The following is a 25,291-nucleotide window of genomic DNA, read 5'->3' on the forward strand; positions in this document are numbered from 1 at the left end:
TGACATTGAATACGTTCAGCACGATGAACATTCCGAATTAATTGAAACTCCCACAGCATTACATTTTATCGGACAAGAGTTGTATGACAGGCTGTGAAAATAGCTTATTGTTGTCAGATTACCTTTCAAATCAAGCAATTTGGTCTACAAATCCAATGTATGTATCTGAAATTCACAAGAAAAATAAAAGAAATCTTTCCTCACGATTGATTTCATATAATCGAGAGATTGTCGTAAGAGTAAAAGCGAAACACGGAAACATGTTGAGCCGCGTTAATGTGATTTTAATCGTTATTGAATGCAGACCTACGACGCTGGTTCCAAATGAGTAGTCAAATAATTGGCGTGGATCAAAGTTGAGTCTCTTTTCGATTTAATTCCTTTACTTGAATATCCATATGAAAATAAAACGGCCATTCAATTGCTCAATATGCTAAAGTTTTTTTTATTTATTTATTTTTTTCCATTTTTAAAATGCTACATTTTCATAACAATCAGTGTGAAATATGTGATGCCTGTTGGTTGTTCTAATTGATGTCTTCTTTCAAGAAGAAAAAGCAATCCTCGTTTAGAACATTAAATGCATAAATCATAGGTAACGAAATATGTTCAATTTCACTTAATAAAAAGTTTGCGGGTGAATAGAAATAAATGTGTGCAAAAGTTCAACTGGTTCCAAAATGAGAAAAGTAAAAAAGGGGTTAACATTAAAGGGAAAAAAAGAAAGAGATAATCAAATATGATGAATTGATGCCAGTTTTTCATTCGCAAGAAGAGCAACACCGGTTGGTTTGTGTGTGTGTGTGTGTGTGTATGGTGTACTATTTTCTTTGGTAATTTTGTGCAATGAGTTCGTAGATGGTGCGAAGTGGACGTCCGCACATTCCTTCACCAAGATATGATTGATCCGATGTGTCTCCCATCACCGGTGCAATATCCAAATGTACCCATGGTGTATCTTTTGGCACGAATTCACGTAAAAATGCAGCTGCGGTGCATGAGCCACCACCCTTTCCCGATTTAGCAATATTATCCAAGTCATATGCACTAAAATCTGAATTGAGAAAAGGCAAATCGAGCAATTAGTTTGTTTTCTCTTGAAGACTCAACAAAAAAAAAAACAAGGAAAGGATACAAAAGAAACAGAAGAAATGAATTTTTACCAGTCATTTGTTTGGTGTAGTGTTTCAACAATGGCATACGCCAAAGACGATCACCGCTTGATTCGCTTGCTTTTTCCAGGTGTTGCCATAATTTGTCATTGTTTACGAAGGCACCGGTCAAACAGTCACCAAGTGCGACCGACATGGCTCCAGTCAATGTTGCAATATCAAGAATGAATTGTGGTTTGAAATCGGCAGCATAGTCCAATGCATCGATAAGTACAAGACGACCTTCGGCATCTGTGTTGTCAACGCAAATGGTCTTTCCGTTTCGTGATTTAAACACATCACCAGGCTTTGTTGCTCGGCCACCGGGCATATTTTCCGTCAACGGTATAAAACCTTTGACATAGACTTTAGCGCCAGTTTCAGCCAATGCATTGATCGTAGCCGCAACAATAGCACCACCCGACATATCAGCTCGCATTGCGTCCATTTTGGCCGATGGTTTTATGCTGATGCCACCACTGTCGAATGTAATACCTTTGCCCACCAAAGCGATTGGATTCTCTGCGCTATCGATACCGCGGTAGGTGAGCTCCAAGAATATAGGCGGTTGTGCACTGCCATTAGACACAGACAAAAACGAGCCCATCCCTTGCTGTTCGGCCCATTGTCGATCGTGTGCCACCACTTCGACGCCTTTTGCCATATTTTTCGCTACATTTTCAGCAAATAACGTGGGTGTCATATGATTTGCTGGCGTATTGGACAGTGTACGTGCCCAATTTTGACTGTTTGCAAGGACTTTACCAAAATTCCACTCATCTTTCTTTGATGAGTCCGACAACACTTGCAATTCCGGGATTTTTTTCTGCTTATCAGCAGCACGGAACTCCTGGTATATGTACGAAGCAAGATGTGCACCTTCGGCAGCACTTTGTGCTGACTCCAAGTCATCCAATTCAATGTTAAATATTTTATTTGCGGCCAATGCCTTCACACCGACTAAATGGGGGAAAGGAAAGGGAACAATTTCAGTGAATGCCTTAAATGTGATTCAGTTCGGTTTCGTTATGTCGATTTTAATTTCAATTACCACCAGCTGCAATGCGAACATTCTCTTTTTCGCCATCGATTTTTTCCAATGCATCCCAATCTTTAGCTCCATCGCCTAAGCCAACCACAGACACAGCCGTATAACCACCCAAGCCCCAGAATGTACGTTGAGAACCATTCGAAATTGGTCCAGCCCTGTAAAAATATAACAACAAAAAAAACGCATGTTTACTTTAGGCCGTTTTCAATGAAATAAGCTTAAACAAGGTGCGCTTTACTAGTGGAGACGGTCAATCGAATTGATGAAGAGAACAGATTCAAAACATGTTGCAACAATATCAATAGAGATTGTATTCAGACTAACATCAGCGCCAGAATGTACGGCAGTGGCAAAGACATCAATTAACAGTAATTCAACGAGAAGATTTCAGAATTGGGCAATTAATTTTGAAAAATAAATAGAAAGAGATGAGGAATTGTAATGATATAATAAATTGAAGATTAAATTTATTTCAATTTGATGTAAAGGGAAGAAAATTGGAGGAAATTTTACATAAAAGAATGAGAAAAAACAACAACGAAAAATCAAACTTCAATTTATAGTACAGTGTCAAAAGACTTGAAAGTCAAAATTGATAAAATAATACAAATATGAGCTAAAATAAAGAAAATCTAGAGAAAAAGAGTGCATTTCAGTTTGGATTACACATTAAATTGGTTTTGTGTTTTTATTAATTTCAACAATGAAATACATAGTTTGGCACATTTATGCATTTAGATTTGTTGTTTTCATATTTTTGTTGTCTCTTGTTTTTAGCTACAATTGGTTCTCGTCATTTTGTGTGGTTTGGCCAAAGTAGTCGAAAGCCTTCTACACAATTGAATACCATCGAGTTTGAAATAATATTGTGCGCACCAGAAGAAACATTTGTAATTTTAAAGCTCAAATAAATGTATGTATATATATATTTGGACCACTGAAAAAAGTGGCTGTGATTTGTAAATGATTTTTATTTCCGAGCAATGAAATCGCTCAACAATAATTTCTATGCATTTGTTTGATTTTTTCTTCTTTTTTAATCATAAAATGAATTAAATACTAGTGAACATTTTTTGTTTGTTTTCTTTTTATTCATTAAGTTTTTATTTCTTTCTCGAATTTATTTAAGTTGTTTGTCACTATTTGTTGGTTGTTCATTTTCGTCTCGAAATCCTAAGTCAATTGTCAATTGAATTTAAATTAAACGCGGTATCTAGTTGTGTCTAACATAATTTAAATACGTCTATTTAGTTTCATTTATCGCATGTTTCATTCCTATCCGGTTTCTTAGTTAAATTTGTTCATTTTTTTTTTCTTTCTCTTTGTAAATTTTCTCATAAAATATATATATATATTATATATAGTCATTTGAACCAAGTAAATAAACGATAAATAAACGTATCAAAAAAATTGTCTGTTTTTTTTCTCTCATAATTTTCATTCAACCAAAATATTCGTTTCTACAGATCATCGTTGGACATTTGAGAGCGGCGAAATTGTGGAAGATTTACAATGGATTTGTTGAAAATGCATTTTCAATTAAATCACACATCCATCACAAAATATAGGTATATGTGATGACGGAAACTTTTAATTGACTATATGAAATGGTATGATATATTTTTGAAGCTAGCGTGTGAAATGATTTGGAATAAAAAGAGATGAATTGAGAGGCAGAGAGACAGTGGACAGTGGCCACTTTCGTATTGTGAGAAAATGGCTAAAAATAGACGGTACCATTTGATAAATCTGTTTCACAATCGTTGACATTTATTTTACTCATGCATCGATGTGAAGAATTTCTCGGTGTGAAATAATAGAAATGAAATTCGAATGGAATTGAGCTGAGCGTGTTTTTAAATAGAAAATTGTACACTTTTGTCATCAGATTATTGAAATTGTCTTAGCAGACACTAGAATTGGTTATTCGAATTAGTTGGATTTGTATTGTTTATTTTTGCCCTCATTCTATCTAGGGTTGAATTAAGTATTAGCATTTTCTAGAGCCGGACATTTTCATTTTCTATTTGTAAGATAGATAGTTTTGATTTTACGAACAATTTTTTTCTGTTTGTCTCGTTTAGTTTTCAAATGAAATCACACATCATTATTTGCATTGTTCTCTCTTCTTTTGTTAACATAATAAATATTGTCTAATCTAAATACAGTTACTGGATAATATGATTTTATTATTGCCCACAAATTTCTGTTGGTTTTTAATCCACATTTCTAACATTGGCATCACTACTATCTTACGCTTCGTTTACGATAAATTTTAGTTTGTCGATTGTAGGTTTTGGTTTTGTTCATCTGTCATCGGACGAGAAAAAAAAAACTATTGTTGTTATCATCATCAGTCAGCAAACTCGAAAGTTTGTTTGGTATTTGGAATACACATGTTCTCTCAGCCCAGCGATTTAATGGTGATCCCATGGATTTTGGTTTCGAAACATGGAATTGAATGTCATCATGTCACATAATTTTTTGTTTGGATTTTTTTTTATTGTCCCAATTTCGCTTGGTTTCGTACAATGATGAAATCATAAATAAAAACGAGGTTTTATTCGACTTGAACTTTTCTCAAAATTTAACTGCAAATAATTCTTTTTTCCTCGCTTTTTTTTTTCTTTCCTTCCATTTCTTTTTTTTTTCGCTTCATATAAATTGAACAAATTTAAAGAGAAAAAAAAACGACAAATTTAAACGAGTTCCAGGACTTTGATTAGTCCTCGACTGTTAGCGGCCAATACAACATTGCACTGTTTTCGCCAGCAAACGGCTGACACAAATTCATTGACATCGTTGAAGCGATCGGTTTCGGAGGCGGTTCCGCTGATTCCACTACTGCCGACTGCATTCGAACTGATGCCACTGCTGCCACCACCACCACCACCGCCACTGCCTGCACCGACCGAACCGCGCACACTGCTGCTGATCATTCCGTTGCTATTCACATTACCCGTGCTACAGCTATCAATGCGGAAATTGAACAATGGCTTCGACAGCCCTTTATAGTAAATGTACAGTGCATTGTCTTCGCTACCACATGCAATATAATCACCATCCGTAGCCAAACCCACGAAATTCTTCTCGTTTACATGACCGACAAACGAACGCGAACAGTACGGCGGCTGATTGACATTCCATAATTTCAGTTGGCTATCAGTGCTGGCCGAAATGATTTCGTTGGTATTCAAAAATTTCACATATGAAACGGCCTTTTTGTGGCCCTTGAACACACACAGCGCCTTTGACATATTCCGTAAATCGTAGTAGTGAACATCATGATCGGCCGAACCGAAAGCCAAATGATATCGGCTCTTCGGATTGAATTTGACGCAGCACACATTTGCTTTGGCTTCGAGCGTTGCAATCGAACGTTCGTCTTGTGTTGACCATAGTTTGACACGTGCATCATCCGAACCGGATGCAATCAAACGGGCTTCAATATTATTGAAATCAACGCTCCAACAACGTTTCTCATGCTCGTTAAATGTTCTCGTTTGTGTGCCAGTTTGAACGTCCCACAGTGTGACAGCGCCCTCGTAATCGCTCGATGCCATCACATGTTTATAGTATGAATTCCATGTGATGCACGAAATCTTACTGTTCGATATCATTTCAACATTCGGATAGTGAATGTCAACGGTATCACGAACCACAGCCAAGTAGTCAAAGATTTTGATACGTCGTGTAACGCCACCGATGGCAAAAAATTCATTATCCTTATCGAACACAATGGTAGATACAATGGTGGAATTGTTGTGCAAATCGCTTGAATAATGCATGGTGGCCAACGGCCGAAGCGTATTGTATTTGGAAAATGACACTAAATTCTCACGGAATAAATCAAGGCTCGGGTTTTTGCGCTTTGTATTTGGATCGAGATCGAGTTTTTTGCCAAAACCACCACCGCTCTCATCCATTTTGACCTCATCTTTTGGACCGATCATCAGATCTTGATTTCGAATTATGAAATATGATGTGACAAAGTCATCGAAATGGGCGTACATTCGTCGCTTGCGTGATACGTATGTCTGCGATGTTGGTGCTGGTTTGAGGGTGTTGAAACCATCATCGCCACTCAGAACCGTTTCAAAGCTTTCGGTACGCGCTGCCGAGTCTTTGGACATTGAATTCGAATGGGGCAATGCTTCGCCTTCCGCTTCATTTTCCTCAGTGGCACTCGTTGTCATTGGCGTGTCTAGAAAATTAGTGGCAATCGCTGACGATACCGCTGCTACTGCTGTTGATGAGGCGGCTGGCATTGCAGCCGATGCAGCTGCCGCTGCTGTATCCATCGTCGTATTTTTCAGTAGAAATTCCACTTCGGCCAAATCTTTTTGAATTAAGTCAATCTCATTTTCGATTAGAGTCTTTTTCTTCTCCTTTAACTGCAGCAATTGCTTCAGAAAATCGTACAACAATCGATTTTGTGCGGTATTCGATTCGGCTTCGAGTAATTGTTTGCGCTGTTGCAAAATATCCATAATGATATTAACGTCAGGTAGCGTCAACTTTTGTGATTCAGATGTAAGGAAATTTTTTAGACCATCGCCGGCCGGTCCGAGTGCTTCTTCAACAACTGTAGCACCTCGGCTGGTTCGGCCGCCAATGATTTTGTCATGGATTTGCTTTTTAATCTTATATTTTGTAATCAGTTCGTCGAGCAGGTAATTCGGGAAGATATTTTCGCAGGTGGATAGTGTGTAGCTACATTTTGGGCAACGTTTGAATATTTCCACGGATTTGGTGATGCATCGAAAGCAGAATGTGTGGCCGCAACGTGTGATATGCGCCTCGATGATTAAATCAAAGCAAATGGGGCACAGAAAATCGACATTTTTATTCTCGACCGTCGAACCGATGCCATTCAATGCGATAGATCTTTTGTTACTGCTGATACTGTTACCGTGGTGTCGACCGGTATATGAACTTTGTGCAGCAGCATCGTCGTCAACGGAATTGCTGGCGCCAGCTGAAACATGAACACTGGACGATGGGTTGGCTTGTATTCGACTCGACGAATTATCGGGCTGGTTTTGATTTTGCTGCTGAAACATTGCGACCGACGATGATGATGACGATGCATTCAATCCACTCAACGTATTGTTGTTCGTTGCATTGGCTCCGCCACTGACATGAGGCGATGACTGGCGTCTTGACATCTTGTCGTTTTGTTAATCCCTTAACTCTTTCTCGATTTCCCCGTCTCTAACCTTAGAATTGTAAGCGTCTTAACGTAATCTAAGCTAATTGCCAATATGGATGGAATCAATTTAACCGTATTTTATATTTCTTCAAGTCTTTGCTTTAGTTTGTATTGGGTCGTGTGCCGTGTGATGATCTTGTATCGTCTTCCGGTCGAATTTCCACTGCTCAGATAATCTCAATGCCACAATTAAACTTGGTTGAAATGATTTTTTTCTTTTGCTACGTTTGCGTGTGTTTGGTTGCTTTGTTATGCTGCTATTTGTCACTCTCGTTTTTGCGGTCTCAATCACGGGCGCACAATCAAACTGGGGGAAGAGAACCTGAACGGATTTTGCTCTCTGTTAATCGTGCAATCTCGCTTTACAATTTGTTTCAATTGTGAATGCGTTTGGCTAGTCGATTAATCAAGATGGGTTGCGGAAATTCATATAGTTCTGAGTATATTGAGTGTGTGTGTGTGTGTGTTCTATCCTCTTTTGCTCACTCTCTATCTCTCGCTCTTGCTCTCTCTCACACACACCCCAACTACCTTTCTCACTTTTGCTCTCACTCTTTCTCAATGTGTGTGTGTCTGTATGGGTTTTAGTTTCGTTTTTTTTTCTGTTCAGTTTTTGTAGCTAACAATTAACTTATTTGCTTGTCTTGTTGCAAGTGATTTATCTGATTTTGTGTGGATTACGCATTTGAAATTAGTTCGAAGCGGACCTGAAACAAAAATGCCATATTTGAGCTGAGTTTGTACTGTTTCGGAATATTTGATTTTGGTTCAAAAAAATTTGGTTTTCAAAGTGTTATTTAAGAGAGAGAGAAAATTACATGGGATTTAATTCATGTAACTAAACTAAAATAGTAGGAAACTGCATTAAACAACAAATGAAGAAAAAAAAAGAGAGTCATTACTAAAAAAAAGAGTTGAATTTGTTTTTTTTTTTTTTTTTTTTTTAAGTGCTTCTATATACAGAAATGGGTTTGTTTTAGTTAAATTGGTGCAATGGTTACAAAATCAACCGGTTCGTTCGAGTTTACAGAGTTAATCAGCGAAATTGTATTAAAAAGTATGAGAATTGAAAGAAAGATAGAAAAAAAAACGAACGATCTCGCTGAGTGAGTCGATTCGGGGTATATTTACAAATGAAAAACATAAGGAATAATCAAAAGGAAAATAAAAGAAAAATCAAAGTGCATTTGAATAAGAATTGGGGAACAATCGGATGAGGTGTGTATGCGTGTCAGTGACATTGGCTGAGAGCAATCGAGAAAAAAAATTCGAGCGAGTGAGATGTAAAAACCGAATGAAAAACACTCCGGTATTTGGCTTTGTTCGAAAGAATCTATGCGAATCTATTTATCTTGAATCGAAAGCGGAAACATAAAACCCGATTGGTGAGAGTTAGCAAATCCTATCACATTTTCACAGCAACACATTTATTTTCTTGTCGTTAGTTTTTATATCCAAATGAATCACGCGCAGTTTCGTACCATTTTTTCTTCTATTCAAGTGAAAAATTAGCTCTGGCAAATATGTTTCAGATCCCAAAGAAAGGCTTTCATTTTAAATTTAACAAAAAAAAAAACAAGAGATGAAGTGAAATAAAACGCGTCTATTATTCTCATTTCAAAGATAAAATGAAGCTTTTAATTGCAAGAAGAACACAAAATAGTAAAGAGAGACAGAGACACTCCTACACAATAGACAATCAACGAAACGCACACACAAAACTTCTAAATGCAGGAAACAATGTATACGACACACATCATCGGCGGGGACGACGACGAAGACAATGACAATTTATTAAGGTTTTCATTTTTTGCACAAATACTAAACACAGATTAAAATGAGTGTATTCTCTTTTCTTGTTTGCATACGAAAAATATTTGTCAAATATCACCTTGATGTACTCTGATGTAAATTCATTCCATTTACTGTTTTTCCTAATCTAACAATCCATTCCAAAAGTAATTGGAACATTTAAATTATTCGACAAATATTCGTGACACTTTCGCGGAGGGCGAAATTTCAATTATTATTTAAAAATAAAATATTCTGCTATCGCACTGTGAATCATGTGTTTCGCATCGTTGTGGTCCGTATCGTTTGACGTCTGCATGTGTGTAATATATGTGTTTCGAAAGAAAACTGTGTTTTATTTTATTGACGAAAAATAATTAATTTGGTTTGTTTGCTTTTCATTACACTAAGCTTAAGCTGATTTTATTAGGTATTTGCTTGATTTTTTTTTTTTATTGGAATTTCACTGAAATCATTTTCATTTCTAAAATGGTGTGAATGGTCGTTATTGCAAACCGTAAAATTGCCAATAAAATGTACAATTTCCTTGATTGGGCAAATTATCACACAAAATTTCCAATCAAGTTATGCGATGCAACACGAGAGTGAGAAAAGTGAGCAGAAAAAAAAAATCCTATTTATGTACAATCCAATTATGAAATCAATTAGTAAACGATACAAAGTTCAATTGACGGTGCGAGAGCAAATCAAGAGTTTCAAGATGATGGTGTTGGAATTGTCGGCGGCAACGGTGGTTTGCTCATTACCCATTAGAAAGAAATTCAATATATTTGATAAGGTTCTAGATTACATTTATTATTACACATTTATCCATTGTTTGTCGTCATAATTTCAATTTGTTTCTCTTTTCAACGTCGCAACGATATTGACTACTATATTTCGCAAACGTTTTGTTGTTGTTGTTGTTGTTGTTGTACGTGCATTGGTGTGTCGATGGCGAAATTATGGTGTTTTTGTGAGATGTATGGACTAAAATGTGATCCAACACACGGTATATTAAATTTCACTTATCAAATATGTCTGTCGCTTTTTCACAACGCGTGAAACAATGTCTGTTCAATATTGTGCCAATTGATCTTGGTGTTCGTTTCAAGTGGCTCGTAAATTTCGAAGCAGATTATAATTCAAAATTGACTTGAGCAATTCGCGTACGCTTCCATTTCGTGCCTTTTTTTCTCCGAACATTTCTTTTTCACTTATGTTCTGTCTCCCCATATGTGTGTCGTCTATACCGCAAGAATTTTGTTTTTTTTTTTTGTTTGATATCGTTCATTTTTATGATGCAATGAAATCGGATCCAAATTGTTGTAAAATGAATGTCACACACAAATAACATGCTCAATTGATAAGATTGATAACATCGTGTGAAATGCGAGTGAACGAACAATGATGTAGCACTGAAGAGAATTAAATTAGCGTCAAAACATGTTACATGTTACAAATATTTGGATATAGGCAATATTTTGGGGGGGCAGAAAAGTCAGTCAAATATTCAGCAGTGCGACATTTGTATGTCGATTAAAAGCAAATTGCACGTACGTACAATTTGCCATATATTCTATCTATATCCAAAGAATCATTTTCGGAAGATTAGTGTGTTCGAGAATTTATACACACTGTAAGTCACATACATCGAATATGCGCGCTCATCATTATTTGAGCGATGGTTTTTTGTTTGGCGTGCGCGCACGCGCACACGCGATAACGCTCATTCACGACGAGACAGAACCAGAGTGGAAGACACAATGAGGATAAAAACAACAACAAGAAGAAAAAAAAAACGGTGCCATAAAAATGTGATAAGTTTTGTTTTTCCGTTTCGTTGTTTATTTTGATTCAAGTGCAAACGTATATCTCTTTCTCGAGACAAAAAGAGATATAACCCGTTTGTTATGCCAAAAATCTATACCGGCGTTATAACAGTGATACACAGATAGATTTACGTTCGCTCGGTAAAACACATATGTAAAAAACAAATTCAAAAAACTGAAACTTCTACGGCAACATATTGCTTTGATGGAAATTGTGAAATTGATAGTTTGGTTGTTGGTGCAAAATGTAAGGATTTTCGACAGGGTGGGTGGGGAGAGGAAGTATTGTGTGTGTGTGTGTGTTTTTGGTTTTTCGGAGTGAGCGAGAGTGAGCGTAAGTAGCAGTACAATGGGATCTAGTTATGGATTTAATATTTAAAATTGCATTAGAGAGCAGCATTCATGAGCTTAATGTGGCGAATGAAATTGATACGAAACCCACAAGAATGTGGAGCTTCTGAGGTCTTTGACATGCCGTCGCTAAGTTTCGAAATGTGTCGAATAATTGGAATTGCGAAAGCCGAAATTACACCGGTAATAGATACATAGATACATGTACGCAAACTCACACGTTCATCGTATGTTTGCCCCGTTTATTGAACGGTATCGTGGCGGTTGTTCAGCGTGTTATCAGGTCTGGTTTTGAATTATTGACTAGCGCCTCTCTTGTGACAATGTTATACATTGCTTAATCAGGCAATTCAATTGAAAATCGGTTGTAGTGAGTGAGTGATATAGTGTATAAATAACCGAAATGCGCTGGCTTCGCCCAATGGAATCGGGCGATTTTGCAAAGCGCTAAATTTTGTTCTGTTTTTATGTATTTCCCAGCGATAATAGTCGGCCAAGCGGTACTTGAAACATTGTTGTTTTTCAAGGAATAACGACAACGACGGACGAAAAAAAAAATTGTTGATTAAAATATGAACTGTAGACTGTCGATATGAGGCGAAAACAGAGAGGGGCGCGTGCATTATATTACTCTTGTCTTAGGTGACGAGGCACGCGCACACTGACACACAAAAAAAGAGAATAATTATGTGACAGAAAAGTATGCAAAAGCCTTTCTCGTCGGTGTCAAGCGATAACGCTTTTCTAATTAATCTTAAATTATTAAAGTTGTTCACCTTGCTTGTGTCTTACCCATCTCATAGCAAAATGGAAATGTGTCTGTCTCTCTCTCTATCTCTCTCTTTCTCTCTTTGTCTCTCTCTCTCTGTTTTTTTGCACATTGGCAAGCACATATTGTACTTGTGATTGCATTTGCATTTGCTATTTTCCTTTCACATTTTTCCGACTTTCGCTTGATTTGTGTGTGCACACGGCACGACGTGTGCCCCAGAGATGGCCCGAGCCATTTGTCTATTGCTTCGATGCAAAAAGATGTTTGCTAGCTGGAAATCACAACGGTGTTCGCTCACACATCGAATGAATGTCTGTGTGAATGTGGATGCACAGCAATTTCTAATTTAACATACAAATAATGTAACAAACAAGCGCCGACATGATAGTCTTGTCGCTTTTGCAAGATGACGTTTGGGCAATTTACCGTTCCAGAAGAGAGCCTATTTGAGAGCGTTAAAGATGATTTATTTCCATCATCTTCACATTGCAATTACTGTTAAGCTATTTTCACATTGGACGGAGCAGGTAAGAGAGAAAATTCCTGCGAGAAATTGTTACACACATGATGTGACGTTTGCTCGATGTATATCTGTATCTCTTTCTCCCTAGCACTTCTTTTCTGTTTATCTACCTCTTTCGATTCCCCTCATCTCTCTCTCTCTCTCTCTCTCTCTCTCTCTCTCCCTCTCTCACTCTTCCGCTGAATATAGGAACGTGCATAATTTATGGGCTTGTTGTTTTTGAGATGGGTACAAAAAAATCGAATTTCCTGCATCACAAATATATTATGTGATAAATATGAGCCTGCGTCGAAATTTACAGCTTTGTTTCACTATCAGAGTCGCAAATTTTTGGGCGCCCCAAACCGCTCGTTCGCTTAAAATTCCATCATCATTTGCATGACCATTTAAATTGAATGGATGACAAGCAATTTGGATTCAAATCCAAAAATTTGAATAGGATTAATTTTGAAAATAGATAAAGCGAAGAGCGCAAGAGAGACAGAGAGAAAAACACCGAAAATAAAAATGAAAATAATGTGCATCGGTTCAACGGTGTGAATAAAAACAGTGTATGGACATCGTGTGCAAGTGCCAGAAAATAGAAACAAAATGAATATAAGTCAGTCAGTCATGACGATGGATATGGCGTAGCAGCCAAAAATAAACGACAAATGAAACCAAGTGAAAATTAAATGGAAACCGTTGAATGTAAACAATGGGATCGTCGGGCGGGTTTTGTTTTGCTTGCTCTATACACAAAATGAGCGATTGTGGCCAACGTCAAACATCAATTCAATGCAATTTTAGGTATGAAATCTCTCGTTCTCTATTTATCTCACTCTCCCTCTTGTCTCATCGACATGGCCAAAATGCCTGAACACGCTCGTACACAAATCCATATTGTCCGCAGGAACGTTGCATTTCTGCTTTGATTATTCTCTTCTCGATGTGTGCAATGCACCGTTATAAGCAAAACTAATATACAGAAATTATTCATGCAATGCTGAGTGTGCATATCATTCTATCGAGAAAACGCACAAACTTTTGTTCTGCGTTCAGGGATATCGCAGGCGAAAAAAAGAACACACACACAGAGACATAGCAGAAACAACGAAACTCATCAAATGTTACAGTCCAAGTGTTTGTTGGTTGTGTTTTTTGTTTCGTTCACAACCCATCCTTGTCTGTGTGTCACTCGCTCTCGTTCTCTCTCTCTCTCTCTCTCTCTCAGACTACAAACACACAGCGCGCAAATTCTACATAAAATATGTAACACACAATCGACAGTAGTTTGAACTAGAGAGCTGAATAAATGCAAAACTACACTCGAAAAGGGCAACGGCAAATGAAATGACTTGTTGTTGTCCGTTTGTGCGAGTGAGAGGAAAAACGGTAAAAAAAAAATACGTGCCAATGCAATATCGGTGAATTATGGTTTGTGTTGTCTTCCGAGGGCAGTTTTGCATTTGTGCGTGCAATGAATACGAAGATGACGAACGGGGTGAAACGATGGCAATACTTACAGGTCAATCAATTGCAACAGCTGTCCGTTGGTTTGTGCATTGTATTTTTCGGCGGCTTTGGTGAGCTTATTTGATTTGGTTTTTTCATCTGAGTAAACACCCAATACGAGGCCACGAGACTGAAAATAGACAAAAAAGAGCGGAAAAAAATACGGAAAATTATTCAATCAGTCATTCGATAAAATTGATTCGATCAATAGAAAAAAAAAGAGAAGAAAAAGCAAAGAACGAATGAGAAAGAAAGAAAGTGATTCGGTTTGAATGACAGTCGACGACAAGTCTATGGCAATATTGATGTGCTAATCCTGTCGAGATAGTGATGAAGATGCCGTCGAAATCGATTTTATATTGAAAAATGTTCATCTGCAAATATGTCGATGCATTATGCAACTGATGCCGTTGCACGCATCAAATGAAACTGTCCACAATATTGAATTGTGCGTTGAACACCGGGATGCAATTTCTATAAATCGAAATACGTGCGTGGCGCAAAGCATTTGCCGTGCATTTAGCAGCGAAGAAAGTGCGATCCATTTATTGTGCGGTTTGTGTGTATGAAATGATGCAAACGGTGTCTTCGTGTGGAAACATTGTGTGCATAATTGGTATTCGATGTGATTCCGCGTTTGATGCATGCAAATTTTGTCATATTTGCTCGGAACAGAAGAAAAAGCAAGAGCAAAAAAAAAAAAAACGCAACACAACAAACAAAAATCAAAAAATCTGCTTTCACATTCACAAGCAGGTACACATGATTTCGTTAGCTCTTTTTTTGGTGTGTGCTATTTGCGTAGCAGTAGAGCAACCGAGCAACCACGCGGGCTATCATATTTTGCGCGCGCGAGCTCTCGAAATTACGTTCAATTTTGAAATGACGTGAATTCAAAGGAATTTTTTTTTTTTTCAACTTTTTGAAAGAAGATTGGAATCAAGCACGAAGAAGAGTTAGGGCATGCCATATCTTCACACAACAAAACGATACGTACGAACGAGCGAACGGGGAAAAAAATAAATAAGAATTGAAAATGAAATGAGGCTGAGCTTCTGCACAGAGAGTAGAAATAAAATGAGATTCAATGGAAATGGATGTTGTTACCCAGTACAGCCACTTCCTATCATCGGAACGCTGCACGGTCAATGCACAACATTACGAGCAAAAGAGATAGAGAAAGAGTGAGCGAAAAATACCGTACGAACGCAGGCATATAATAGCACACACGATATCAACTTATCTCCGAACACCACTGCATCAAACACACGGCATTTTTTTTTTTTTTTTAATTTCGAATACACCGAAAATTTTAATTTTTTTTTCTGCAAGAGAATTCTCTTTACAAATACTCAACATATTTATCTTTTGGAAGGAAACCAGATGAACTGTTGTTTGAATGGAAAGTAAATGAAATGCAGATGTTTTTCATTTCTCGGTCAAATTTAATAGCATTTGTAAATTTGGCTCACGGTTTCTGCGTTCGCACTCTCAATTTAAACCGTAGCATTTTTTCTCTATCTCTCTCTCTCTCTTCTGTCCTACTGCCGCGGCTGTGGCTACTGTGGCTGATGTTTCGATACGACAGGAAATTTCCAAGAAATTACTATCGAATTCGGACCATTTTTTTCTTCTTCAAATTTTGACTCAACACAAACATAAACAACAATCAAACGAAATCCGAAAGAAAAAAAAATAAAATGTTATCGTAAATGACACACCGAAGAAGGAGACGAAAATTTTCGAACAAATTTTACATGTGCCGAACAAAATGAAATGAAATGAAATCAAACCGAGCACAGAGAAGAAAAAAACAAAAAAAAGGTCGCAAAACAAATGAGTAAATTTTCGTTTTCGTTGTGATTTTACTTACATCCGTCATTGAACTAAACAATCTATTGCGATACACTACACTCGAATATTTAAATGCGAATGATCGAAATATGGCCATAATCTCACTGTTTTATATGAAGTTTACTACGACACATAAGCTACCGAAGAGTGTATGGAGATGCCAACACAGTCACACACAAACACACACAGTGCGCTCGAATCGAATCGAGAGAGAGATGTGTGTATGTGCTTGTGTTTGTACGAGTTGGAGAGCGAGAGAAGTGTGCGTTTTTTTTTTCGGAACGAATCGACAAACGTAATGTTGGTACAGCAGCACGTCGACGGCAAGAATGATGATGTTGTTCAGGTTTCTTTTCAAGAAGAAGAAGAAGAAGAACCGAAGCAATGATTGAAAAGTAGTTTTGTGTGGTACCAAATGTTGTGTACAGTTGTCGCTACTAGAAAGTAAAGAGACGAACACAAAAAAAAAAAAAGAAACGTAACAAATTTGAGTATAAAAAAAAAAAACTATATGCCATCACATGAATAATTTATTGATATTAATGCAGTGGATTTTCTGTTTACTTTTTTGTCAATGCGATTGATGTCGCAACTTAACAATGATATTCGCATTCGAACAAGGAAATTCGGCGTTTCCGTGAATTATTTCAACTGTTGACGAATTATTCGGATTTTTCCAAAGAATTACGTTCTTTTCTCGCACTCTCAAATGAATTCAACTAAAAACTAGTACTAATCACACAGAAATCATATGCAAAAAGCGGCTCTCAATTTGTATTTGTTGCAATGATTTTGTAACAAATTACCGCACACACAAAGAAAAATCAAATCAAATAATTGGGAATTGGTACCGTTTTCTATGCCGAAACACTCTTCGCTTAGAGGCACTCAATTTAGAAGTATTATTCTAGTTTTTATGAACATTAACCGAAGATTCAAATCACTTTGACGAAATTAGTGCCAAAAGTTATGAAACATATGAAATGTTGCACTTGAACAATGAACATGGTGTCGAATCGGTTCGGCAGTAACATGACAACAACCAATACACCAACACAACGTGGTACTGTCACATGATGACACTTTGTACAGACGCGTGTGTGTGTGTGTGTGTGTGTGTATGTGATGAGCTGTGTTCGACGAACTGTCAGTCAGTCAGTTGTGTATGTGTGTTGATATTTGACGACGATGTAGGGCTGTACATTGTACAATGTCCATCCCATGTTTTTTTTTCTCGTTGCATTGGAACGATTTTAACGGAATGAATTTGAACTGACGACCAAAGAAAAAATGATGCATCCAACCGTAAGAAAATGTGTCAAGGACGTTGCATATCCCTATTGAAATGTACATGGAATGTAATCTGAATGCTATTTCCTCGTATTTTACCAAATCAGATGAAACATGTCACTATTTTGAGATAATATACCCATACCTCTTTAGGCCTGCAATAATTCATTTAAAAAAAGAACCAATTTTCTCATATACATGTTTTTTTTAGTAGAGGCGCATATTTTTATTTTTCAAATATATCATTTCTATACAGAAAACATACTAATTTCTCATCATATCTAACTAACAACAACAAATGAACGTATTTATTTTTGTTTTGGATTTTTAACCGTACATAATCATATTTTTTTTTCTCCAAATATTTGTTTATATCTTTACCAATTTTTTTTTTTACATAGATCATAATATATAAGCATTTTGGCAAAAAAAAAATCTCGCTATATCTTTTGCGTGACTCTTTCAAAATGGTGTCGATTTGTCTTCTTTTCGTTTTAAGTTTTTGTTTTTTTTTTTATCAGTTCAGGTTATTTAAAAAAACACACACATAGTAAACATATATATATATAGGTCAGTTTGTGATTCGTGAAAGACTGATACGAGAGAATGTTAAATTGATTTTGTTTAGTGATTAATTACATTTAAACTAACATTTTTTTTGTCAATTGTTCCTCATTTTCATTTTGAAATTTAAGCGATTCTTCTTGTCCAACGTTATTGTTCAATGACATGAATGCATATCGTTTGCTAGCTCTAAAATTCGTCATCTTAACCATTCTTAAACCTTATAATTCGTTTATTTTTCTTCTATACGTATGATTATCGCGAAAAAAAAAAGCTCTTCATGTTTCAACTTGCAAAAATTTTGGTAGTTATTGACTTTTGGCCGTTGATTATTGTTTGTTCATTTTTGTTGCGCAAGCACATGTTACTTATTTAAATGCCTGGCTCGCTCGTTTCTCCCATTCTGCTTTACGTTCCAAGATCCCCTTGTACTCTTTCTCCTTGTGATCGATGTCTTGTGATGAATTGTTCGCATCTGCGCTGTTATTCGACACGGTTCCAGTGGTTTTTGTGGAATTTACATTGGTTGTTGTCATGGTGTCTTCATTTGAATTTCTTTGATTCATCGATGACTGAATTTGACCGATTTTATTCGAAATGATTGGTGTGGTATTTTTGGTGAAATTGTTATTGTATGAATTTGAATTGAATTTGCTATTATTCACATTTTCATTGTTGTTGCCTTGATTTTTTTCGATAATCAGCACAACGCCATTATCTTGCGGAGCCGGTGCTGCATCTTTTTGATTGCGCGCCGCTGGATTGTTTGGACTATTGTGGAGATTTTCAAAAAAAGCCGTCGAATTGCGATAATTATTGCTGGGCGCGGTATTCGATGGATTCGATGAGAATCGATTTGCCGTTGCACCGTTGAATAATTTCCCGATACTTTTCACCGATGTCATGTCCACGTTATTTTTTATCGATGCATCCTTTTTGGGCGATGCATCACCACTTTTATCATTCGTCGGTTTAATGTAAATCTCCACCTTTGGTATGCTGCTTTGTGCACCGCTTGATACATTATTTTCTTTATCACTGTCTGTATTAAATCGGTTGCTATTCTTTGCATTATTGATTCGGTTCATATTGTTGTTTGTATCATTGTTTGCACCGCCGCCGCCACCACTGTCGTTCATCTTCTGATTGAGTAATTCACGTTCAGCGTCATCGTGCACTTGGTATTCGTCGGTGTCTTTGATTTTAAGCGAACGTCGGGCAAACACTTTCATCAGTTCAGGCGTTGGATCTGCGGATTCCGATGATTTGGCCGATTTTTTGCCACGCAACACCACCGTCGAACTATTGTCATCTTCAAGTGACAATTTTCGAGGAGTGACACCTTTGTCCGCACCAATGATCGATGAACGCTTCACTTCCGCTTGAATTTTCTCGATTTGCTGTTCGAATTTGAGCTTTTTGTCGGAAACTGATTTGCGACGCTCAATCACCAAATGTCCTTCATTGTCATCATCCAAGTCCAAATCCAAACAATCATCCGAACTATGGTTATCACTGATGATTGACGTTTTATTCAGATCCGATGTGGAACTACCACGGGATAATTGCTGGCTACCAATCGATGAACGAGACTGATGACCAAAACCGCTCTTCAACGACTCCGACGACTTGTTGAGATTCGAATTGAACGCATTCATCGACGATGAGCTAATGGCTGTGGAAATGAAACGCAATTTTCATTAGACATTCCGACAAAATGCGAATTTATTCAAAAATTTTTTTACCTTTCTTTTTGTCGCTAATTTCAATGCTCTCGTTACTGAATCGCCGCTCTTTATCCTCTTCATTTGGTCCACTTGATGCCTAAGTCATTGACAAATGAAATGAAGTTCACATCAATGAAAATTTAAAAAAAAATGTGCATTAAAAGTGATATTGTTATTGAAAAAAAAAGAAGAAGATAAAAACCAACCGTAGCATTATTGTTGTTGCTCGCAACTGCGCTCGACACAATGGTTGACGAATATTCGATACAGCTTTTGGGTCGGCTGGCATCGACGCGATTCAGTTGGATTTGCATGAATTCCGGAATATCCGAGATGATTTTCTTTGGTGGTGATGACGATGGCACCTGAAGATCGAGTTTCGTGGCGGTGGTCGAGTGTCGGAGCAACGGTGGATTTTCAACCGTTGCCACATTCAGCCCATTACTTTCGTGATCATCCTTTGTAATTGTCGTCAACGACACATTGCCATTGTTCGTTTTGATTTGATACAGTTCAGCGGTGGGTGATTTTTTCAACACGGTCACCACCGATGACTTCATGATTTTATCAATGTTATCTTCGATTTCGTTGATATTCGTATTTTGAATTGAGTGATGTGTTTTCGATGATGCGACTGATTGCAAAAGGTTTGGATTTTGATCGGCGGGCATCAAGTGTGTGTCATCCTTTTCGATATCGTACGATGCGATTTCGTCGGATGTGTTGAGCGTTGAATAGAGTTTCGATGTTGGAATCAAATTCATGTCGTTAATTTCGAATCGATTATTGCTGTAACGTTGCTCCGAAATGCGCGATGATGAGCTACTCCGTGTGGGCGTCCATTTTGCGTTTGCATTGGCGTTTGCATTCGCATTCAAATTGTTGCCGCTGTTGTTCAAATAGCGCAGTGATTGCAGATTCTCACGATTCGATGAGTAGCGCGATGGTCGTGCCAGTGGGCTTCGGTTCGATGCATTCAAATCCGGCAAACTTGGGCATAACGATGGTTTGCTACTTTCGTTACGTGTTTGTGCGGTCGTTTCATTGTTAAAATTCTTCGTATACAAGCGAAAACTTTTCGATTTCTCCACCATTTTCCCCTTTGTTTGCGATGATGATTTGATTTGGTGCTGTTGCTGCTGATCGCCGCTCAATTTTGAGATCTTCTGTTGGCATTGACCCCAGCCGTAACCATTGCGAGACACATTTTGCGGGAATTTATTCTCACTTGGCCAAACGCTTTTCGGCAACGATACCGAATACGGAGCCGGTGTATCTTCGTCAACGTCATTGAATGCATTCGGATCAGATACGGTGGCCGTGTTCAGCATCTCTTCCGATCGATGGTGCGATGTGCGTACAAAACTATCACTTTCATCATCACATTGGCTTTGGATCGATTTGGTTGGCGAAAAGCGCAAATAACTGGTGGCAAACTCTTTGCGCGTCGAATGTGGCGATAGTTTTTGTGGTGAATGCGTTTCAATCGGATCGGTTTTTTCTATGTCCATTATTTCTTTTGTGTATCGTTGACGTGATATCGGGCCCGATCGTAGTTTATCATTTTTCATTACCAATGATTTTGGACTCTTGTTGATTTCATTGCTTGGTAAATACGATGATTTCGCACCGATTGGCATATCATTAGCGCGTACATTGGATAAAACATTTATTATCGATAGTTCGGCACTCTTTTTTATAGCCGGCGTTGATGTTTCCATCTTTTTGCTCGTCTTATTCACATCCAGAGTATCGGTGTCAACAGCTGTGCTCGTTTCACGTTCCTTTTTCTGCTTACGGCCACTGCGATTGATGAAACGCCGAAAGAATCCTTCTTCTGAATGTGTTCGCTCTTCACGTTTCGAATCCAATGTTCTTGTGTCCGTCTTGGTAATCGACGGCAAAACACTCTTATTCGAGTCGCTAACATCCTTTTGGTCTCGGCCATCAAATCCACTTGTATACAATGTCTTGCCGAATCTGGATTTCGTTTGCTTGTTCAACGTTGTGGAAACATTTGAATGCTTTTCAATGGTTTTGCTCGTTGTTATGCTGGTCACTCCACGTGGCAACGATTGTGATTTGTTTACTGCAAATGAAATGACAATTTATTTTAAAATATTCAGCCAAAAAAATCAGAAAATTGAAAATTGAATTTGTGAAATAAATTGGACATTTACCATATGACTCAATGACATTGGATGATTTCAAGAAATCCTCATTGACTTCGGGCATTGAAGGCAGAGCATTCGATGTCTATGAAGAAATACAAATTTGGTTATTTTATCTTCAAAAGTATGAAAAAAAAAAACATTTAACGAATCTTCCACCAAATAAAAAAAGAGCTCTTACGTCAGTTGGTTTCCTTGGCGGTCTCGATGGGCCCTTTTTCTTTGGTCGAATAGCCATTTTGTGTTTGGCAGCTGAATGACTGAGCCGGGTGTCCGAGTCTCGGCTTGAGTTCAATGAAATTTCAGGTGGGAATATGTCATCATGTTTACCAATTTCATACGATGATTTGCTGGTCGAGAGAAAACTCGACGACTCCATGGAATCATCATAAATTTCCGAACTGGCCATGCTCAGCAAACCCAATGAACTGTGATGCTGATGGCGTCCAACATTGTTCGTGCTATTCATTTGACCGTCGACCACATGATGACTGCCATTACGTGGTGGTGTCGATGGGCTTCTTGGCAAACCTAAATCCTCGTCCGACGCATCCGATCGACTTTTGCGTTTTCGTAATGCATCGGCCAGTTCAGCCTATGTAGAAGAGAGAGAAAAAAAAACAAACAAACAAAAACCCGCATAAATGAATTGAAACCAGCTATGATTTTATTTACGAAATGTGGAATTCTAATATGGTTCATTCCATAGAAATGATTTCGAAAACACAAATATCAGCCGTAGTTAACAATTTTGAGCATGTTGTATGCGATCAACGACCACGATAAACAGTTAAAGAAAGAAAGAAAAAAAAACGCTAAACGAAGAAAAAAGAAATCAGAATGAGAAGCGTGACCAGTAGCAAATCGGTTGAATAACATCAAGTTTTCGGCGTCTACTTATTATGGTGTGTGCGTGCGTGTGTTTGTGAGTGTCCATTAAAAAATTGAAACAATGAACGCATTTCGACCCGAATATTTTCATATCATTTGTGTTGTTGTTACAAAACGGCCATTAACGCGGTTTGGTTTAGTTTAGTTGTGAAGTTGAGAGATGTACGTGTTGAAATATTCATTACATGACAGTTTCGACAATTAGCTGCGAGTAATTATGTTTGTAAATGATTTCTATTCATAATTGTAAAATGTTCCTTCCGAAATTTCTCCAAGCCCAAAAATGGATATGGTCGCCGTAGCGCAATGGAACGCATTTCAAAAGAGAATACACTGCAATGAAGAGGGAGAGAAAGAGAGAGGCAGAGACACAGAGAGAAAATGCGCACAACATGGAAAATATAAAACGAGAATTGTGTAAAATGGTCTATCAAAAAACCTGTCTCCGAGTGCAATTTAAGCGACGATGAATCTCTATTGCTTGATGCGAATCACACACCAATTTCACAAACAATTCAACAGTTTTGTGTGCGGAACCGACGACGACGACGACACAGAAACAGAAACATTCATAATGCGAGCAATAAAAATGCCTCACGTGCATTCAGTTTTGTGAATAGTTTTCCAGCGACTTTGATCACATCACCATGCAAGAATACATTGTGTATGTGTGTGCAGAAAAAGAAGGAACTGGTTTTGATTTACTTAGAAATCGAAAGAAAGAATGAAAAAAAAAAAAAATAGCAGAACAAGAGTCTCTTTTAAGAGCTTGTTACGGGTTTTTAAGAATGATTTGCCGTGCAGTTTGTAAGTGCGCGCAATGGCCAAAGTCAACTCAGTCGTTTGGCTGTGAGAAGAAGAATTTAAGCGGAAATAATAAATTTTTCACTTGGTCTCACTCGCTCTCTCTCTTCGTCTCTTTCTCTCCCCTTTCTCACTTGGCCTCACTCGATTATTCGCTCATTCTGATATGGTTAATGTTGTTGCATCAGAGAGCATTCGGTCGTTTAATACACTTCGTCGACTGAACATGAAGTGCATGCCCTCGTTTGCTGGCTCACAGACTCTTGTACTTGTACTTGATGCTCGCTTCGCAATCTTCTGTTCAGCATCATCTCATGTGAACTTTGATGAAACGCAATTCTACACGAATACGTACATTGGCATCGAGCCACAGCCACAGCCGACGCTCACACGCATACGACATTTGATACGGGTGCAAGATTTCCAGGAATATTTAATAATTCTTTTATTCATTTGAACGAAAAATGTGCAAGAGGCGGTTTTGAGCCATCGAATAGTTCAAGTCTGACCGAATTCGCGTGGACTGACTGAAAGTGAGTTATGTATGTGAGTGGAAAATCAAGTGCGTGTATGACTTTCCGGAATGTTTGCATTGAAATTCCTCGGGAAGTTGAATTCAATAATTTGCACTTTAATGCACACATTTTATCTGCATCTTTTGAAAGAATTCAACCTTTGTTGCGCAAAGGCTCTCCATCTCTCTCTTTCTCTCGTTCCCTTCTGTGTGTGAATCGATGCATTTCTGGGAATGAAGCTATTTTTCAAGTTTGACAAAGAACTTGCCAAGTGTTTGATGAGCTGCTCGTTTTCGATAAGGCAGTAAATAAAGATAAATTGGTGCTTTCTTCGGAATTTGACCGCATGATTTCGTGAACAAATGTCGAAAATGGGGTATCTTATCTGAATTTATCATTCGTCTGCCCCTTCTCCTCCTCCTCCTCTACCTCATATTTAACCTCACATTAATTTATTGTGTCGATGAAATCTGATGCATGAAATCAGCGTCATGTCAGCCTCTGGTTTCCGTATATTCAAGCACAAAAGTACACTTGGAAAAAACAATGATGATGATATAGGGAAAAAACATACGCATCGTTTGAAAAACGAAAAAAAAAAACTCAAATGCACGCACGAAACATGCAATCGTCGTTTACATACATGTTTACATTCTTTGTCGTCCATTTGTAATGGTGCCTGCTTTATGTCGTATCCGTTGAGCTGATTATTACTTTAAATTAGATATGAACATCCGATACATTTTTTTTCCTCTTCTTCATCGTCGCTCAATTTTATTTTAAAGTGTCGATGCTTTCAAATGGAAAGTTTTGTTTCTCTCTCGTTTGGGCTGCAACCGTATCAACTCATATGTAGATCCGTTTTTATTTTGCAAGAGCAACAGGAAAAAAGTCTACGCCGTTTTTTTTTCTTCCTCTGTCGTTCAATTGAGAAAGCAAGTATAATTGAGTCACCCAAACAAAGATCATGCTAATAAAAGCGTTTGAAAATGAATTTCGCTGTTCAAGCACGGATCAAATGTTGAGTTCATATCTGCTGCTCACCACAGTTTTTTTTTTTATTCCTTGTTTGGCAATAAATAAATTGTGATTTTCGATTCAAATAAAAAGATGCGACAAAAGTGCGATGAACGATGTGCGGTGTTTGTCGCATATCTCGCTCTGTCGCTCTCGCTTCCACTCTCTAAATAATTTTATATTTGTCGAGCCGAAAACTCAACCCGCGACCATTATTATAAATCATGAAATTTGTTTTCACCATAAATGGTGTGGCATTTTTTTTGGAATCGCCTCCTTCT

General features: G+C 37.7%; 2 protein-coding genes across 15 annotated transcripts in view; both read right to left on the bottom strand.

Moving 5' to 3' along the window:
• Positions 1 to 421: 421 nt before the first annotated feature.
• On the bottom strand, positions 422 to 17,097 carry LOC129576308 (cytosol aminopeptidase-like). 3 transcript variants are annotated; one of them, XM_055461189.1, is made up of 6 exons: positions 16,883 to 17,097; positions 16,051 to 16,468; positions 14,189 to 14,307; positions 2,203 to 2,357; positions 1,164 to 2,111; positions 422 to 1,054 (listed from the first exon to the last, which is right to left on the bottom strand). In XM_055461189.1, the coding sequence occupies exons 2-6, from the start codon at positions 16,126 to 16,128 to the stop codon at positions 822 to 824; spliced, it is 1,533 nt and encodes a 510-aa protein (XP_055317164.1). In that variant the 5' UTR covers positions 16,129 to 16,468; positions 16,883 to 17,097; the 3' UTR covers positions 422 to 821. The 3 variants fall into 3 exon arrangements, with proteins under 3 accessions (XP_055317164.1, XP_055317163.1, XP_055317162.1); XM_055461188.1 differs by having other exon boundaries at positions 16,596 to 17,070; XM_055461187.1 differs by lacking the exons at positions 422 to 1,054; positions 1,164 to 2,111; positions 2,203 to 2,357; positions 16,051 to 16,468; positions 16,883 to 17,097 and adding exons at positions 2,956 to 8,121; positions 15,285 to 15,973.
• A 425-nt stretch (positions 17,098 to 17,522) lies between these two features.
• LOC129576309 (hybrid signal transduction histidine kinase A) overlaps positions 17,523 to 25,291 on the bottom strand; it is a 46,125-nt gene continuing 38,356 nt past the window's right edge. For all 12 annotated transcript variants that reach the window (XM_055461193.1, XM_055461199.1, XM_055461197.1 and 9 more), the window contains 5 exons: positions 21,965 to 22,378; positions 21,793 to 21,868; positions 19,819 to 21,701; positions 19,631 to 19,709; positions 17,523 to 19,560 (listed from right to left, as the gene is read on the bottom strand). In XM_055461193.1, the coding sequence (XP_055317168.1) occupies positions 18,254 to 19,560; positions 19,631 to 19,709; positions 19,819 to 21,701; positions 21,793 to 21,868; positions 21,965 to 22,378 (3,759 nt within the window). In that variant the 3' untranslated portion in view covers positions 17,523 to 18,253. The remainder of the gene's footprint in view (positions 19,561 to 19,630; positions 19,710 to 19,818; positions 21,702 to 21,792; positions 21,869 to 21,964; positions 22,379 to 25,291) is intronic.

The sequence above is a fragment of the Sitodiplosis mosellana genome, unplaced genomic scaffold, assembly GCF_009176505.1.
Source record: "Sitodiplosis mosellana isolate CC-2019 unplaced genomic scaffold, AAFC_SMos_1.0 Smas_scaffold_6181, whole genome shotgun sequence".
Taxonomy (NCBI): domain Eukaryota; kingdom Metazoa; phylum Arthropoda; class Insecta; order Diptera; family Cecidomyiidae; genus Sitodiplosis; species Sitodiplosis mosellana.